Source organism: Anas acuta, chromosome 26 (genome assembly GCF_963932015.1).
Source record: "Anas acuta chromosome 26, bAnaAcu1.1, whole genome shotgun sequence".
Classification (NCBI taxonomy): Eukaryota; Metazoa; Chordata; class Aves; order Anseriformes; family Anatidae; genus Anas; species Anas acuta.
The window spans coordinates 4889315-4908625 of record NC_089004.1 but is presented as its reverse complement, the minus strand read 5'-3'; the positions used below and the strand labels follow the sequence as shown (position 1 = coordinate 4908625).

The 19311-nt window shown below is 46.2% G+C and overlaps 1 protein-coding gene across 1 annotated transcript; it reads left to right on the top strand.

The window, feature by feature from the left end:
• Positions 1–130: 130 nt before the first annotated feature.
• Positions 131–18710, top strand: SUGP1 (SURP and G-patch domain containing 1). Its single transcript, XM_068661459.1, has 14 exons — positions 131–264; positions 473–644; positions 1253–1356; positions 1785–2012; positions 3661–3784; positions 4392–4495; positions 6166–6289; positions 8081–8613; positions 13437–13543; positions 14187–14364; positions 14624–14730; positions 15570–15715; positions 17146–17275; positions 17791–18710. The coding sequence occupies exons 1-14, from the start codon at positions 240–242 to the stop codon at positions 17815–17817; spliced, it is 2109 nt and encodes a 702-aa protein (XP_068517560.1). The 5' UTR covers positions 131–239; the 3' UTR covers positions 17818–18710.
• Positions 18711–19311: the final 601 nt, after the last annotated feature.

Genomic DNA, 19311 nt, shown 5'->3' with positions numbered 1-19311 from the left:
TGAGGGAGGGAGGGAGGGAGGGAGGGGGGGGGGGCGGAGAGGGAGGGGGGGGGGAGGAAGGGGGAAGGGGCGGCGCGCGCGGGGCACCCTGGGATTTGGAGTCCGCCGCGCGTTGCTATGGGGAGAGGCGGGGAGGGAGGAGGGAGCCTCACCCGGACTACAACTCCCAGCAGCCTTAGCGGCGGCGGCGGAGGCGCTCGGCTGCCGGCCGCGGTGCATGGTGGGCCGGCAGCTCCAAAATGGACAACCCCCGTGAGGCGCCGGGTAGGGCCCGCGCCGCTCCTCAGGGCTCCCCCCCGGCCTCAGGGGGGCCTCGCCCCGCTCTACCCCTGAGGGAGCCGAGCCCCGGAGCGCCTCAGCCCCCGGGTTTGCCCTCAAGGCCCCGCCCGGCCCCTTCGGGAGTTAATTATGCCGCCCCCAGCGCTAATTGCCCCATTTTCTTCTCTTTTTTCCTCCCCCCCCCCCTGCCCAGGGAAGGCCAGCCGCTGGTTCGGCGTCTCGCAGTCCAAATCGGCCAAGACGACGGCGAACATCCTGCAGCAGGAGGAGCTGATAGCGCAGAAGAAGAGGGAGATCGAGGCCCGCCTGGAGCAGCAGGAGAGGCAGAACTCCCTGCGCATCCGGCAGCTGCCCCTCTTCGGGGAGTGCGTGAGGGGAGCGGGGCTGGCCGGGGGTGGCACAAAACGGCACAAAATGTGTGTCGGATAAAAGGGGGGGGGCGGTTCTGCAAAGGTCTTGTGCTGGGAGCCAAGCACTGAGGAGGCTGAAGCTGGTAATTGAAGGGTTAAACGTGGGGTTGCTGGTAATTGAAGGGTTAAACACCAGGCTTTCAGTCTAACAAAACCCCTCAGGTTTCTAAGGGCTGATACTAACAGACCAACCCTTACAACAAGCATTTTTAACCTAGTGCTATTATGTTTTCCCTCTGCTTCTCAATTGCTACTTTTTTTGTAATTGTAACTCCCCAAGAGTTAGCACAATCCAGGGTTAAATGCCTCCCTGGGTTTCCTGGGAGCCCAGCAGCAGAACCCTGCAAGCAGAAATCTTGTTCCAGTGTGGTAGCGAGAGAGCCAGGTGGGAAGCAGGGGCTGTGAGCAGCAAGCTGAGCACCTCGTGTGCTTTTAAAAAGCTAGGTGTGCTTTCAAAATAAGTGAGATTAGTGATTGCTGGCACTTATCTTATTTTCTGTCCGAAATAAATGTGTATGAGGGGGCTGGGGTGTACCATCACCTGCTTTTCTTTTCCTATTTAGAGATGACGGCACTGACGGCGAAGCCTCTGTTTCCAACAAGTTTGTTAACGATGGCAGTTTCCTCCAGCAGTTTCTCAAGCTGCAGAAGGAAAAGTCGAGTGCTGGTAGGTCGACTTCTGAGCAACAGGCCTTCCTTCTTGTGATGATCCCAGCTTTGTGTGAGCTGCCTCCATGTATGTTTACTTTAAAAACCCTGCTGTGAGCTGTTACCAGTATGAGTAAGTTCTAAAGCAACAACGACCCCTTTAAATTTGGATTTAAGCCTTTCTTCAGGATGTGGTAGGGACGTTTGTATTTCTCTCAACCTATAGGTGCTGTAAAGATGAGCATCTTTCTTCTAGTTTGAATCTTTGTAGCAATTATTGTAGCTTTCACTTAGTTATGCAGCTTTTCCCAGTCAATGTCTGTAATTTACTCTGAAAATAACAGCCTGTTGCAGCTGTATCACTGCTTGAGTTGTTGTTTGTAACCTGCTGCGATGAAAACAGTCAGAATGCCCAGGAATTATTTTCCCCCCTCATTCTTTTCTAAGAACCTCCCCCAAGTTCTACTAATAACTCGTCAAACGCTTCCGCACCAAATGTTGGGAAGAAACCTATGCTGTTTGGGAAGCGCCCCGGGCAGGTCCTGAGCAGCATGCTGCAGCAAGCGAAGAACTACTCCCATTCCAAACAGACCCCGGTCGTTAACCGCCTCAGTGTGTTTCAGTCGCCAGATGAAGATGAGGAGGAAGATTACGAGCAGTGGTTGGAAATTAAAGGTAAATAACAGCTTGTGTTACGTTGTTCGTTTCGGGGTGCGGGTTCACTTATCTCAGTGATGTGAGTTGAGTGTTAGAGGGTTGGGTTTTTCCTTTTTTTATCCAACCCGAGCTCAGTGTGGGAGTTGGGCCACTCATCCTAGTTAGATCGGGTCTGGTTTGTGCCTATGGAGATCGTTTTCTCTGAGTTATCAAGTCAAACTGTGTGTAACCTTCCTTGAAAATCAGGTGAGAGAATATATTCTGCTCTTAATGGAGCTTGATAATTTGCTGATTGTAAGAATTCTGCTTTTATACAGTTCAATTCATCAATGTCTAGTGCTGAGTTACCTTGAAAAAGATATAAGTGAAACGTTTGTGTTTAATATGAAATTTTAGTTTTTTTTAACGATTTGAGATGAAAAGTCCTGAGTTTAGGAGTGGTTGTGTAAGGGGAAAATGCGTGTATAAATGAATAAAACTGCCTATACTAAATACTCATACATATACTAAATGAAAGGCACAATAGTTCAATTGATTAAAATCAAAGTTCCTGCCTCTTTTCCAAAGCCTCACTGGAAAATCTCACCTCAAAAGTCTCGAATCTTAAGCAGGATATAAAATCAATGCTGAACGTTGCAGCACTTAAATAACTGAGTGCCTGTGAATAACCTAGGCTAGGAAGCCAGAAGGCAGATTTGGTTAATAATCTGGATTTCACGCGGACTTATTTAGCAACTCCAATCTAATTTTATACTTGATTAATAAGTCACACTGAGCTTTGTGTCACGATTCCTTTCATTACATGTTTACGTCTCATGTCTAGCTATTGCTGGTGGGATTTATGAGTGTAATCTTAGCGAGTCTGAGCCCAAGCATAAAACACACTGCAGGAACACGACAAATAGCTGCTGGCTGCAGAGGGTGAAGGCAGAACACGGACCCTGGCTTCCAAGTAATCTAGAGCAGCGCAGAAACCTCTGCTCCTGTGTGCTCTGTGTTCAGTGGCCTACCCAAAATATTGTTGTCTAGACGAGTGTCTGTGTTTGGTTTCCATCAAATGTGTCCCACGTCGGCTCTGCGATAACTGTCAGTGCTAGTGGGTTCCTTTCTTGGCGCAGAAGCCAAAATACAGTTTCTTGGAGACTGAGCTCTCATCTCTGATGGGATTCCCTCCAAGTGAGGGTTGAGACATGGGCATGTGCCAGTAGGAAGAGCTACATGCTCCAGCTACACAAGCTGTCTCTGCTGTCTTGGTACAGAGCGATGTCTTGGGGAACTGGAATTTATAATCTTTAGTAATGTGGTTGGGGTTTTGTGTCTAAAAAATCCCGTTCCTTCCCACCATGTGTATGGTGTGGAATAGAATTGTCAGAAGCAAATTACGCCACAATTGAAGTTGCACCTTAACCTCTGGTGAGCCAGTTTTTAGGCTTTTCCTTGTAGGAAGGATTTAGTCAGAATATTAGCTTGCTAGCAGGGGAGGGAGAGGCTGACTGTAACCTAAAGATTGTGATTTGTACAGCTGTGTAAGACTGGATCCCCCATTTCATCCTTTTTCTTCCCGTTCCCGTTCTACTTTTGTCTGTCGCCGTGGTTTTTAGAAGTAATGTACCTGTTGCCTGTTTGGTGTGTGAGTTGAACCCCAGTACTGACAGCCTGCTTAAAGTTTTACCCCCAGAGGATGCGGAGACCCGCCAAGTGGTGGAAAAGCTGGCTAGGTTCGTGGCTGAAGGGGGACCAGAGTTAGAGAAGGTCGCTATGGAAGACTACAAGGATAACCCAGCTTTTTCGTAAGTGTGGTGCTAACCTGCCTGCCAAAGCAGAACGCTGTCGCTTTGTAAGAGGAAGAACATCAGCCTTGTGCACGTAGCTCTTATTAGTCTTCTTGGTTTAATTATCGTTAGGTGGATCTGAGCGCTGTTCCAAGTAATTGCTTTTGGTTTATAGATGGGGAAACTGAGGGAGAAAGCCGTGCTGTGGTGGTGCTGCGGACACGATCAGATAATTAGGATATAGCCAGGGAGATCTGGCTGCCTGCACAGCACCTGGTGTGGGGACACAGGTCTGGTTCTTGGGACCGATCCTGTCTCCCCTGCCATCGATACGCTGCGTGGCTGAGGACAGAGGGTTTCCTCTTACATGAAAAGGAGAGACTTATTTATTTTTCTTTGCAAAGTAACACAAAACATTTGGGTAGAAGTCCTTAGATTAGAGCTGTGTATATTTATACGTGCTAAAGACTTTGTAACCCACAGTTTAAGCGTGTTCTGAGAAATTTGTTTTGTTCTCTCTAGTTCTGAGGTGTTTGCATCCCTGGGGTATCAGTGTTGTTTTTTTACAGTCATTGCTGATGCATGTTTTTTTTTTTTTGCTGTTTTTCCTTCATCTCCACCTTAGGTTTTTACATGATAAGAACAGCAGAGAATTCCTTTACTACAGAAAGAAAGTGGCAGAGATAAGAAAAGAGAATCAAAGTTCTCAGGCATCCTCTTCTCAGAAAGGTAATTAAGACTGTGATCTGGAGAATACTCTATGAATTACAGAAGTTGTGTTTGTTTTCTTTGCTCTCTCTGTAATTGCGTGTAAGCTCTGCCCTGGAAACAGTGGGAATGGATTTTTGGCTGGCTGGCTGCCTGTAAATAAAATTTCAGAATTGAAGGAGATGGTGACCTATGGCAGCAAACTGTTGCCAAGATGTTTTTCTTTTCCCCAAGCCCGCAGCGTTCTATACCACGTTCTGTGTGAAAGGCTCTTGAAAGAGATTTGCATTGTATTTCTCCAAAATCCTTAAAGCGAGCTAAAATGATTCACCATTATGCGTGATCTGGAAAGTCCTTCAGTCCTAAAAATGCAGCGAGGGAAAAGTGCTTATTCTTGTATGTTGTTTGACTTGTTATCAATGAAAAGGTTTCTTTGAACATAATCCTCATTTCTGCTGCCATTTCCCTATCTGAAGCTTTTATGTTTTGCTTGAGACATAAACCCTTAAACAAGGGACTGTGATTCCAGGTGGGAAATCAGCAGGTGTGGGTGATCTGCCCACAGACAGTGAGCAGTGGAACCAGGTTAACTCTGTTAGGAGACAAAAATTGTTGTGGGTGAAGCGTGGTCTGCGGGCTGAGCACTTATTGCCTCCAGTCCAGCCTCTGTTTGAGGCTTGCCATGTGGCCCGGGCAAATCACTCGGCTTCTCTGTGTCAGCTTCCCTTCCTGTGGAAGGCAGCATTGATGCAATTTAGCTGTCATGCTGATGAGTTAACAGCTCAAACAAATCTTGGCTTAATCGACTGTAGGCTGAAGGAGCTTGTTACCGATATCAACTGGCTGATACCACAGTTTAGAAGCTAAGCAGTATTATCCATACTTTACAGGTGTGGAATATTGAAGCAAGGAAAAGTTATGACTTATCCGTGGCTTATAATCATGTCTTCTGCCTCCTGGTCCTGTGCCAGCACGCTGGAGTACTGGCACTGGTACTGTGCAGGTAGCAAATGTCATATAAGGCTGTCAAGGCTAAATAACATATTTGCCTGGCTCCTTATAAACATCAAATATGCTTGAAATATTAATGAGCTGAGCCTTCTCTGTGCCTTTGGACTAAGGCTGCAGTGGTCACCTCTTCAAGGTGAGGATTGGGACTTTTTCATGGAGAAAAAGTCCCAAAGCTCTGTCCTACAGCCCTCCCCTAAAACAGCCAGCAGATGTGTAGTGACAGTCGGTACAAATGGGATTACTTTTGTTATTAGTTTGCCACTTTCTCTTCCCATTTGCTCCCGTGGACTTCAGTGGCAAAGTCTTTAACGAGAAATAATTGTGAGGTGTAATAGCATGAAAAAGTACGTGACACGAGGAAGAAACAGACTTCCTCTGCAGTAGAGAGAAAAGAGTGTCCATCTTGGGAGACAAAAGCTGGTTTGTCTGTTAATCTGCTCTCATCTAGCTCCTGGCACAGAGGACAGTGATGGGTGAATGAGCACTCCTCTGGTTACAGATTTATTGTACAACCGTAATGCACTCTCATGTTTTTGTGATATAAACTCTGTTTATGTTTAATATTTCTTAAAAATTAAACTCGACCTTTTGCCCTTATTCTGCTCTTGGGGTTCTTAGAACAGATAGGCTTTGACTGTTGCTTGTGTGAGTTGGGCCCAGTACTGACAGCCTGCTTAAAGTTTCACCCCCAGAGGACGAAGAGACAAAGAACTGTGCTGAGAAACTGGCCAGGTTCATAGCAGACGGGGGTCCCGAGGTGGAAGCTATTGCCTTGCAGAACAACCGCGAGAACCATGCTTTCAGGTAAGGGAAGAAGCCCGCTGCTGAGCGTGATGCTTGGATTTTTTTTTAATTATTATTTTCCGAAGGGGAAATGAGAGACAACCTTGAGAGTCTGAAGTTACAAGGACAACACAGGTTGGTACTTTTGCAGTCTGAAGTTTCACAATTTAAAGCAAGGCGCAGAGAGAAAAGAATCATTTTGCCTTCTCCACAACTAATTTACGACTTGCACCCCTCCCCGCCTGCTTGCTGTTGCAACAAACTGGTAGCATTCTAACCTTTAAACCGTTCCCTAGAAGTGGGTTCTGTTGTGTTCCCCCATCCACCACTCCTACTGCTGTTGCCCAATTAATCTCCTGGGTTGCTCTTTACGCAGCATCCTCACCAAGGCGCAGGCAGTAGTCCTTCACCATCAGGTCCCCCTTTGGAATATCGTTTTTACCACATCAGATGTGAATCGTTCCCTTCAGGGCTTACTGGCAGCTGTTTAATGGCTCCCTTTGGTGTCATCTTTGTTTCGTTTTTCTGCTCTTACAAACAATTTGGTGCCTTCTCATGGAGGGAAGTGGGGCTCAGGAAGCTTTATTTTGTTGCTGATATTTTGGCATTTTATTGGCTGCCTTCTGGCCCCCTTGGGTAGTCCCCTTGTGTTGTGAATTACATTCCACAGATGTGCTAATATCTGAGCTGCACCATTATTTACTTTAAAACACCACCACGATCCCACCTGAGCACAGTCAAGTTAAACACCACCTCCTCTGTTAAGATCTCATCAGATTTGCCATGCAGAGGGCCCTGTCTTGCCCTCTGCTCGGTCCCAAATCAGTCCCTAATGCTGTTATTCAAATGGAAGGACACAAGATCAAATTTAGTGCATTTCCAAATGTCAGAGTTCTGCTTGTATTTGCCTGTAGCTGTTGTGCAGCGATAAATAAGAGAGGCTGGTTGTCTCCTACATGTAGGAGCAGGTATTGTCTTGATGAAAGGTTTTATCACGTATTAAACTGGTCCTCTCCAAAAAGAGGAGGCTGCAGAGGTGTTAGGAATAGACAAAGTTTCTGGGTGAAGTATTTGAAGGGAGCCCGAAAAGATATATTTGTAATAAACATGAGTGCATTGAATTTTTTTTCTACATCGCTGCTTGACTGAAGATTGTTCATGTTCTTCCCACAGAGACTAAGGAGTTTTATTTTACCCAAAAGGTCAGAGATGCCTATTTCTGGAAGGGGTAGCAACTACAGCAGTGTGTTTTTTTCCCTGTGTATGAGGGAACAGAAGGAGCAGTCATGGTATAATTAAGCAGGCTGTTAATGTCTACACCTCTAGCCTGAATAGAAGGCTGGGAGCAGTTTCTTTAGGCAGTGGTTTGGCATTCTTCTTGGCAAGACATGAATGTTTGTTTTCTTCTGTGAACTGAGATCCAAGATGTTGTGGTGCCCTTGCAGTTTTTCCAGACGTGTACTGGAAGGCCAGTGTGTTCTGGGGGAGGGCCTCGCGTTTCCACAAGCGTACCGAGATCCTTTCCAGTACCATGTGTTTATTTGGCACCGTAAATAGCTGTGGTTTGCTCACGAATGGGAAGTACTCTTCTGGATCCCAAAGGCTTGCAGCCTACCTTGTAAAGCATGTGGGACCCTGCAGTACGTGCACGCACACACGGGATGGTGCTGGAGAGCAAGGCAGGGTGCGGGAAGGCTATAGCTGTGCGAGAACACTGCAGGAAAGAAAAGCCCTGACCTTACTGTGCTACATCCAACCCCTGGATATGACCGTGACATCAAAATGTCCTTTTTTTTATCTCCCCAACTGTAGGTTTTTATATGAGCCAAACAGCAAAGGCTACAAGTATTACCGGCAGAAACTGGAGGAGTTCCGTAAGGCCAAAACCAGCGCTGCGAGTGCCCCCGTGCCTGCAGAGTCCAGCCTGAAAAGGAAGAGCAGTCCTGAGGCATCGCCGTCACCTCTTCCCATATCATCCCTGCCTTTGCCCGTGCCCTCCCCTTTGCCTTTACCTCTGCCCTTACCCTTGCCCGTGCCCTCCCCTTTGCCCTCCCCTCTGCCCCTGCCAGTGCCCTTGCCGGTGCCGTCCCCGGTGCCCTTGCCGGTGCCCCCACCGCTGCCCGTGCCCTTGCCCATGCCTTCACCGTTGCCCTCACCTTCACCATCCTCCTCCTCACCTCTGCCCAACGAGACGGCTACAACCACTGCTGCACCACCAGCTACGGCCGCTGCTACGGGCACCACGAAAAAGAAGCGAAAGAGCAGGTGGGGGCCGGAGGAGGACAAGGTTGAGTTGCCCCTCCCGCAGCTGATCCAGCAGCTGGATTCTCCCTCCCCCCTTTCAGGTTAGTGGCTCTGCATATTGGGTCGAATAACTGTTTTTTTTTCCTGGGGGGTGCGTCCTGCCTTAGCCCATCTGGCTTTGTAAACAGAAAATCCAGCAAGTCTATATCTCTTGTTGTAATCTCCTTGGTCGCCAGCCCCCTATCTTTCGGTTGGGTCCAGCAGCTAACTCCCTCCCTGTGTGGAAACCCAGATAAACCACTTTATCTCCCTGACACCAGGGATTGGATCTTATCGTTCTTCAGCTATCTGTAAAACCCTGCTGTGCTATAGCTCATTAGAGCCTCAGCCTCTACACTATTTAGGGCTATTTCACTTCAGGAAGAGTGTCTGTCAGAAAACAAATATCAAAGCTGAACTGTGCTTATTCCCCATGGTAGGATAAAACCCCTGGGCAGCACTTCCATCTCGCTCTAACTGATCAGAAGCCTAAATGGGAATAGCTGCTCTCCGAGTGCTGGCAGACACGAGTCTAACTCCCCGTTCCAATTTATACCCATTTCAGTTCATTTGATTACAGGCAGGGTTCACAGTCCTCTTCCAGTGGTGAGGCTGATGCCCCCGTTGCTTCACCTGCCAAGTGCACCCAGGGGGTGCAGCCCTGTTCGAGTGCTGGAAGATAATTCTTCCAGTCTAGGCGCTTGCAGAGAGCTCTCAGAGGTTGAACTCTTGTGGCCCATCTGTGCATGTGCGGGTAGGTAATTAGGCAGACGGTTAGAGATGCATACAAAACTTGAGTCATCTAAGGACAACAGGTGAATGCAGACATTTAAGACGGCGTCTTTGAATCCTTTGCCCAATTAGCGTGGTATGGGGAAAGGATGTGAAAAGGAGAAAGAAAAGATGCAAGATAAGGCAGTCGGTGTTGGCAAACCGAGTGAATTAATAGTATGGCATTAGAGTCGCAGGAGAAGTAATAAGTACCTGTCTAAATAAGGACCTTTCTCAAAGAGCAATCGCAGAACAGACGAAGTGGGGCAAGTAATAGAAAACAAGGTGTAATTTCCAGAGCTGCAGGGTGAGACTACACACAATTTTCAGCACATGGTCAGTCTGTAGAATTCACTCCTCCAGCAAGTCTCTGCTTTGGGTGGATTATAGAGGGCACAGTTGCTCAACCTTTAATAGCTTTGATTGTTAGGCTTGGTAAGGTGTAGGGTTGGCTGCATATACTGTGGTGTCTGTAGATTCTGCAGAGAGGTCAGGAAGGAAGAGCTCAGTCTCCTCATCAGCACTTCAAATGTAGATGAAGAGAATTTCCTACATGATTTGGTGTTCTGATCATAGCCCTGTACAGAATTCTTACCTATGCATCTTGTATGTACAGGACAAGATACCAACCTGGATAGCTCATTCATTTGACCTTGAACTGCTGCTTGTAGTAATCCAGAAATCAGATATGAAAGTCTTATTTCGTACCTCTAGAGTAATTCCTTTTTTCTTGCAGACAGTAATGAAGCTTAGATGATGAAGCTGGGCAGGCGCTATCAAAACAAGCATCAGATTCCATCTTAATGCCTCCCGCTGCAGTGAGGGCCTGCAAGAGTATCCGTGTGCTCGTTCCAGCATGCTTCCTGCTGAAATCTCCCCTGGCTCTTTTAGCCTTCTCTTAATTAGACAGGGACATGCTTGCTGTGCTCATGCTCACTTTCTACAGGGCTTTGTGTCAAGTAGAAGAAGAGGATGGCAAACAATTTGCCAGGCATAACAAATCAACCATTAATGCACTGTTAATGCTCTGTAGGGGAAAGGAATTTTTTTTTATTGGTTGAGACGGACTAATCCCTTTCTAGAATTAACATCTTCAACCTGACAGATGAGGAGAATTTCAAATTGCACCCCTAGTCCTCTGGAAGGTAGTTCCACATTATGTTTTTGGTACCTAAATATCTACATCTTAGTCCTTTATCCTTAGCAATTGTTCTGGATTTAGTGGAGGGGTGTTCTGATTCCTCTCTTGTCTCCTCTTAGTAGTAGATCAGTATCGTGGAGAGGAGAAAATGTAGTCCTTTTGGACAGAAACAAGGCTCTTTTATTGATATCGAAACACTTAACTGTGTATGTACTGCAGGGACTATAACATCTGAAAAGCTGAACAGAGCACAGATATTGAGATCAGAGGATTCTGTGGACTAATGGGATACTATAGGCTGTCGTTACAATATTCTGAAACTTAATATTGGATTGTTTTGGGTCTGGTTAGTTTTAATTAAGATCTTCAGGCTGTAGGACAACAACTCAGGCACTTCTTTATTGGGATTTCTTCTGCTGTTCTTAAAGGACCTTCACTTCAGTTGTAACAGGCTCCTCTTTGGGCATGTGGGAAAGGGAGAAACCTTCAGGTAGTCTTCTGCCAATGCTGCAGATAGACTGCACCATTAACCCTGTAGGCAAAGCTGATGTCATTCAAGGGAAAATACTTCTCCCAAGCCTTCTGAACAGGAGGCTGAGAAGCAGCTTCGTATCTTTTGCTTTGTATTGTTGCTTGGTGTAAGGATCTTATAAATTTTATTATCTATTTTTATGCAAATACATTGATCTTATTTATAAGCTTTTTTTTTTTTTTTTTTTTTTTTGCTTTTATCTTCAAATGTAGACTTAGGGCACAGCCTTGCTTTTTTCCATCAACTTTTCCTGTATTGTGATGTTCTGGGCCAAGACTACAAAAATATCCCCCAGAGCTCAATTTCTGCAGTGACTCTTTCAGCATCATCTCAGCACAAAGTCTGCAAGGTACCAGAGCAGTCAGACGAACCAGATGTAGTTTTAGCACAGGAAGCAGCAGTGGCATATGCTTTCTGGGGTGTAAAAGAAGATGCTACAGTCTCACCTCTCTCCTTTATGGTGGTTATATATGCTGGCGAGCTACCAGCTGGTAGGGCCTCTAGAGCCATGCCTGGCTCTTAGCCTGAGTGTTTATGCAATTCAGAACGAAGCCAAAGAGCTGCTGACCTCTGTGAAGGGCAGAGTCTTCCTCGGTGCATTCAGAGAAAGCTTTCCCATGCCCTGAGACAGGAGGTGAATCCCTGACTAGGGCTGATGCTGAAGTGCCCCAGTCTCACGTAACGTTTGGGGCCGGATTCTTCTTTGTAGTGGTTTTTACGTGGAACAGCGTCGTGTGTTCATCAAAACAGTCTCTAAATGTCACTGCTCTCTGAGACAGAAATCAGGCTCTTTTTCAGTAAGTAGCTAGGTCTATTTTTCTATTTGCTCTTATTTCTTGGGAGCTGAAAGTGCTTATCCTAGCACCAAGCCTGGTGTAACACCACTTATTGCTTCCCTGCTCTCAGAAAACCTCTTGCAGTGTTTTACATAACTCTTCCTGCAGAGTTGACTGCCGGTGCTGGTGCGAATGTGCAGAGGCTCTGGCTGTGCGAGGGAGGCTGGATGTGCTGTTTCATGTTCTCCTTGGGAGGCTGGAGTTAAGGAAGCCACTTCCCAATTGTGGCACGCTCGGCCAAAAGCATGCGGGAAAGGAGGGGGATGAGAGTGCTCAGATCAATTGCCCTGGGTGAGAATAAGAGGAAGGGAGAAGACGACCCCTGGGGCCTAATTAGCATGCTGTGTAGACATTTGGTGTCATGAACAATGATCCTATTATTATTGGGCTTCATAATTAATAGATAATGAATAATTAATGAAGCATCATTTAACTGTAGTCTGGACTTACATTCAAATTGAGGTTTTTGCAGTCATTAGGAGGAAATTCTTTTCCTGGTGTTGAAAAATGCAACGCGCTTTCAAGTGTGGTTGTGTCTCTTCTTTTAATCCCTTAAATATTTAACCGTTGGAATCTTAATTCTGAGGTGCGTTAGAGGGGAGCTGCCAGCTCTGCTAGATATATATGAACCACAATTGCAAGGCAATCTCCACTGTAAATCTCTTTTTTGCAGCCCCAGCAATGTTTATATTACTCTTTTTCATGGCACAGCAACTACAAATAGGCTTCCCTCTTTTTTTTTTTTCCCCTCCCCTCTCTTTCCTTTAGCTTGTGCTTTGAACTCGGTGTCGTGTGGTCATTTTAAGTCAGTGGGTTTCCTGCCCAGGTAATCTTGGTATCTTATTTCAGGGTTTACCTGATACAACAGCAAAAGTCACTCCGAAGGAGGAGCTTCCAAATGGGATGCTGCAGGAAAAGGAGGACGCATCAGTGGGATTGTCGAGCAGAGACTTAAAATGTCCCCTCTTTGAAACCAGTGGCGACATCCCTAGCAATGCTCTTCTTGAGCCTGTAGATTAGGAACTAAAATCTCCTTGGGGATTGGTAACTTCCAAAGCAGCATAATGCTCATGTCTTTATTCTAATGTGGTCATTTGCTTTTCATTTTGAATGAAGTTGCTGTTTACATAGTAATCAGCAGACACTTACGTGCGCAGATTGAACAATACGGTGACAGGCTCAGATCTCCTCGTGCCTCAATTCTGGATAATTAAGAATCGCTCTTTGCAGTGGCTTGGGTTCCTGAGGAAGCCTTAGGAGGAGAATTAAGATGAAAGGAGCAATAATTTTTAAAGCGTGTCATAGCAGATTGCCGTGCAGCGTGACCTCTGAGGATGTGAGACGTGGGTTGCCAGCCTGCTGGTGTGAGCCCTGGGCTGTGGGAAGGGATTGCTCTGAGCTGGCTGGCGAGAGCAGTGCGAGCCAGGGGCTTTCCTACCTCTTTTAAGTCCCTCCAGGTGATTGTTCTACATCTAAGTGTCTGAATTCAGGAACCATGAAATGGGTCTGCAACTTCAGGAGGGGGGGGTCTTGAGGAATGGTTTCGGTGGCCTCAGCAGCTGTCTCAGATTGTTGAAAGTCTTTTTTTATATGTGCTTATTTCAGTTCAGGACCTCAAGGGTCTTGGTTATGAAAAAGGGAAACCAGTTGGCTTGGTGGGTGTGACAGAGCTCTCCGAAGCCCAGAAGAAACAGCTGAAGGAGCAGCAGGAGGTAATGCCCTGAAGATACTTCCAAAATCGTTCGTGTACCTGCACATTGTGCTGCAGCGTGGCGGAGTTAGATGGGAAAATGGAGGAGAAGATAGCAAGGGAAGTTTTCCGTGGCCCACAAATAAATCTTTAGGATTTGTTCTGAATGTCTAAGAATCATGTGATGCTGCAGTCAGCAGAAATATCTCAAAGGACTTTGGGGAATACGAATTAAGCCAGCCAATTGCTGTGCTACCAACCTAAAACCCAAAATCTATAAGGTCTGATGTGTCACGTCTGCAGCTGGTTATGTATTGCTTTAGCAGTGGGGAGAAGGTGAGGGAATACGTGCAGGCTGGGGCGGAGTGGGAGCAGAATTGGCTTTTGCTGGAACATGAGGGGGGTGTTTAAGCTGGGGGGGTGATATAGTGGCAGCTTTAATATCAAGGTGCCTCTCGGAGGAACCAGCACGTAATGCTCCTGTTTGATCTGAGAAGCGAGCGGATCAGATCAAGCAGCAGCGCTGCCCGTTGGGATCTGTAGTTGTCATAACCTGTGTTCTGAATGGCAGCTGAGGCTGCTGTGGGCTCTACCACCAAATTGTGTGCCTCTGTGGCAGGCTTTGCTGCCTGTAAACCGCTTTGTCTCTGCTTCTCTTCCCCTAGATGCAGCAGATGTACGACATGATCATGAAGCACAAGCAAGCCATGCAGGAAATGCAGATGATGTGGGAGAAGGCGATTCAGCAGCACCAGCACGGCTACGACAGCGACGAGGAGGTAGACAGCGAGCTGGGAACGTGGGAGCATCAGCTTCGACGCATGGAGATGGACAAGACACGAGGTGTGTGGGGAGCTGCCGGGCAAACACCTCGCTTGCTCTGCAGTTGTACAGAGGCCTCCAGGGGGAGATGTCTGAGATCATGTTGTTAGCCTGGGAGTTACAGGGGGCACTTTTCACTGCTCCGTGCCGTGGCTTCCCTCCCTGTTGAGTGGAGATAATAACAGCCTGTTCCTGTGAGGCTTTCTGCTTCACAAACTCTCTGAAATTTCGAGTCAAAGAACGCCGCGTTACTGCTGTTTTCTCTTTGTTTCTCGGGCAGAGTGGGCTGAGCAGCTGACCCAGATGGGCAGAGGGAAGCATTTCATCGGGGACTTTCTTCCACCGGATGAGCTGGAGAAATTCATGGAGACGTTCAAGGCATTGAAGGTGAAATAGCAGAGATTTCACAGGGCAGTGGCAGTGCTTCCTATTTGCCCTGCAGCAGTGAGAGAAAGACCTCAAGCACGTTTAGCCCTTTGTCAGAGCAGTTAGCTGCCTTGCAGCTTTGAAATGCTTCACTGGGAGCCCTGTTACTTCTGTAGGAAACAAGGGGTTAGCCGTTTGCTCTTTGCAGAGAAACAGCTGTGGTAGAGAACAGACTATTGGGGCAGCATTTGAGGGTTAGCTGAAATCAGAGACGAACCTCTCCGACTACCCACCATTTCTCTGCCGTTCCTGTTTGAGATGAGTAGTGGCTGACACCAAGCAAGGAAAATTTCAGTTTTTATCCGGACAATTGTACTAAAGCAGAAGCATAAAGCACACAAAAAGCTTATGTAAAGTACTTCATACCTGCCAATTCTTCCTAAACTGTAGAACTTCCTGATGCTGGCATCCGTGATAAGGTTTTCTTGAAACCAGCATGGGTTCTGACGTTCCCTGGAGATCCTGGTTTTATATAAGAACCGTATCTGAAACTTGATCCAGTGAGCAACTTCAAATTCAAGGAGCTGAATGTGTCTCAGCTTAATCTCACAGTAGCATTCCCTGCTTCTTGCAGATTATGTTGTAGGGCATGCATGGCTGTGCAGTGCTTTATTATTTACCTGTTTTCTTCTCTGTGGTGGTACAGAAATGGAGTCCCAAGAAATCATGCTAGCTATTAACTGTCAGAACCACCCTAGCATCCAGGAGCTGAAGCTGATTTTTTCCCTCTTTTGACCCACAAAGACAGGCATATACGTGCATATACAAAATAGCCAACTCTGCGTTTTGTCTCTCTGCAGGAAGGACGTGAACCAGATTATTCTGAATACAAAGAGTTCAAACTGACTGTGGAAAACATAGGTTATCAAATGCTAATGAAGATGGGCTGGAAGGAAGGCGAGGGACTTGGCTCAGATGGACAGGGGATTAAAAACCCAGTCAGCAAGTAAGAGTTCTTCTACTATTGATTTAGTCCTTTCCTCTTAGGCTGATAATTGATGCTCCTACCCTAGCCTACTGGAAGCAGCTGCAGTGAATGTGACTGCAATTCATCACTTGAACAGAATATGGAACCCTCACAGCAAAGGAGAAAAATTGTTTCTGATTTATTTGGGGTTCCCTCCCCAAAAGGCCTGGGTTTGTTACTGTGTCTCAGGCAGGAGGTCTGATCTGAGCCAGTGTTTTATTTCAAATCTCAAATTTGCATAGTGTGTTTTTCTTAGTTGCCTTCTCTTCAGTTTCCCCATCTATAAAATGAAGATAACACCCGTCTGTACCTCACCTCTCAGAGGGCACGTCTTTAAAGTCAGAAATTTAAATATTAAAGAACGTGCCTTTTGCATCTGAGCACTCTTGATGCCTGCTAGCTAGTCCCTGGTGTACCCTGGGTGGAAGGCGTTTACCAATATATGCTGCGGGTAGACCTGTGTTTGAAAGCTGGCATAGTCCATAGCAGAGAGCTTTCTGTGTGATCATGCAGCTCTCTTGATGTCACTTTTTTTGCACAGAAGTTTACTGATTTGATCACATTTTATATAAAAATCTTTGGGAGAGTTCCATCCAAAAATAGAATGTCTTTTTAGATGGATCATCTGTTGGTAGCATGTGCTGAACTTCAAAACCAGTGTCAGGAAATTCTCTGAATTACTTTTTAGCATTAGATCCTTTTATAAATAACAGTTGTTTATTTACTGCACAACATGAAGTAACTCTACAAAGTGATTCTGTTCCTCTTTTGCAAGAAGATCTCTCTGGCAGCATGCTTATTCGTTCAGAGAGGACCTGTGATAAAAGGTTGCTGTGATCAAGGCTTTAAAACAGAAGGAGGGCAGCTCCTGCCCGTGGTTGAACAAGGGTGGTGATTTGCTTGGGCTCTACCATCTCTGATGTTCTCAGGACTGATAAGAAGGTTTGAAAGGAGATGGAAATGAGCTGTTTCCACTCTTGGACTGTTCTGGAGTGAAGGAATGGGAGGCAGGCATGTTATTTGACAGCTCTACCTCCAATCACTGAGGTACAAAAGCACTTTCGGTTGCCAAAGGTTAGGCTGCCAGTCAGAGCATCATTCTGTAGGGAGGCATCCAACGCACAGACAGTATTTCTGTTCCAGCTCTCAAAGTTTAAGCAAATACATGTTGACACTACTACTTCCATCTAACACCAGCGAGCATCATTGATTTGGAAGGGCAACGCAGAAACGTGGCAAATACAATAATCTGCTCGGTATTACCTGTCGGTCTCGATGTGGTGCTCTGTGCGATGATGCCCAGTGCTCCCTGACGCTTGTTTTCAGAGCTTCAGGAGCAGGAGGAAGGCAGGAGTGGGATGTGATCATGTTTGCTTACCTCGGAAGCTTTCTTCCCTTTTTCCAAACAGGGGGACTACAGCTGTGGATGGAGCTGGTTTTGGCATTGATCGTCCTGCAGAGCTAACCAAGGAGGATGATGAGTACGAGGCATTCCGTAAACGGATGATGCTCGCCTACCGGTTCCGACCAAATCCATTGGTAAGGTGTCCCACACCAGACAGTGACAAATCCATGGAGATTTTGGGCACATCTTACAAGGGTGGGAGTGTTTCTAGTGCTTAAGCAAGCAAATGCTCTAAAAGTTTCTTTGATCCATTCTCATTCTGAATCAACTTGTCGTTAGCAAAGCGTACATGGAAGCATAGTTGTCCTCACATTTTTTTTTAATACAAAAGTTGCTGGTTTTAGTTTTCTCTGGTACTAAATATAAATGCTGCACACAAAGGAAGCAGATGGGTCGTCCACGAATCCGTGGCGTATTTTGAATAATTGTTTTCCTGATTGCAGAAGGCTTTTAGGTTTGCATTTGCCTCTGTTACATTCAGCGTGCCAGCACACCTAGAAAACTACGCTTGTAACTTTTGATGGGAAATCTGAGGTTTCACTGTCAGAAATGTCACGTTTCAGTGGCTTTTTCAGATAATTAAGCTCAAATGCTCATTGTTCTGTGAAGACAGCAATTTTGATTAATTTTCTCTCGTTATTCCCCACAGAACAATCCACGACGACCTTACTACTGAGAATGTTTTTGGGACAATGTATTTTCAAAACAATTGTAATTTTACTGTGAAATGTTATGAAACTACGTTATCATTCTCTTATTTGCTAATATTGTAAAACTTATTGAAGTCACAAAACCATCTTTCACCCAGAAGAACGGCCTGCGAGCCCACTCACTGCGCACTCGAGTGTCATGACAACCGTGTTGTAACACGGCCTGGATGGGATTCAGGAAGGGTAAGGGAGCAGGTGAGAATGGAGATTTTTACACGGTGCCCTGCTGAGTGGAAGGGTAGCACCAAAGATACCAATAAGAATAGTTCAGGGACTCCATTTGTATATAGCTCGGTGCCATGTTACTTACAAGGAATGCATTTTCTTTTGCCTCATGGCAGGTCCTCTGTTGTTCTGATGTGCAGCCTGTGCTGCTCTTTTTTGTTGATTTTTTTTTTTTTATTGCAAATATGACAACCAACCCAACTCTTGGGGCTAATGCTCGGTCTTCATTCCCTGACAAACTGGGTTCTGATGGTGTCATGAAGCCTGAAGTACAGTCTGACCTCCAACTGACATTGCAAAACCAGTGCCTAGTTGTTTTACCCCTGTCCCGTGGAAGAAGAGGTGTGGATCAGTGCGTGGAGCATTGGCTGCAAGGGTTGAGGAGTGCAGGGGGATGTTCATTCAACTTCAGAGGCGACAGCCTCTTGGTTTCTTGAACACTAAGTTCACCCACAGCTTCTTAGCAAAACGAGAGACTTGCTAACACTGTGTGTGGATGTGGGTGACGAAGAACCAAGCCTTCGAACGCAGCTTATCAAAGGTCATTTGCATTTTGTTGTTCTATGAAACTCCTCTACAAGTACAAATTTTCTTCATTCAATCTGTAAATAAAATAAAACTCACTTGTTCTTTAGTTTTAATCACTGAATTACGGGAAAGAGCACTCTTGCCTTGAGTTTTCAGAGGCTCAGGGCCTATTCTAGATTTCTTTCCTTCCAGCCATCCTAGAAAAAAATTAAATTTGGGGCTGGGGGGGGGCATTTGTTTTCCCTCAGTCCAGCTACTTGGCATGTGATTCTCTCTTTGTTAACTTTTCTTAACATCATAGAGTCAAGGGCTTGGCTTTCAATAAAAACATTTGAAACCATGAATTCGGTAGGGGTTCATTCTGGGAAAAGGGGAGTTCGTGAGCACCTTGGAGCTGGGTTGGCTGCTGGGGAGTGTGCCCCACGTGCTTTCACTATGGCTGGTGCACAGGGAGGTTGCATGTGGTATGGTTAATCAGCATAGGCACCAAGCATGGAAGATTGGGAAATAAAGATAGGAAACCTGGCAGCGTTTTTAAATGATTAAGGTCACTGTGACAGCTGTGCTTTCCTGCGAAGTTAGGAAAACAATCCCTGTGGGTCCTCCCTGGAGTGGTGCAGCTCAGCTCCTGGCTCACCTTGCTGGGGTTTGGCTGGAGAGAGCTGGTGCTGCTGAGCTGATTTTCCTCGGTTTCCAGAGGCTGGAGG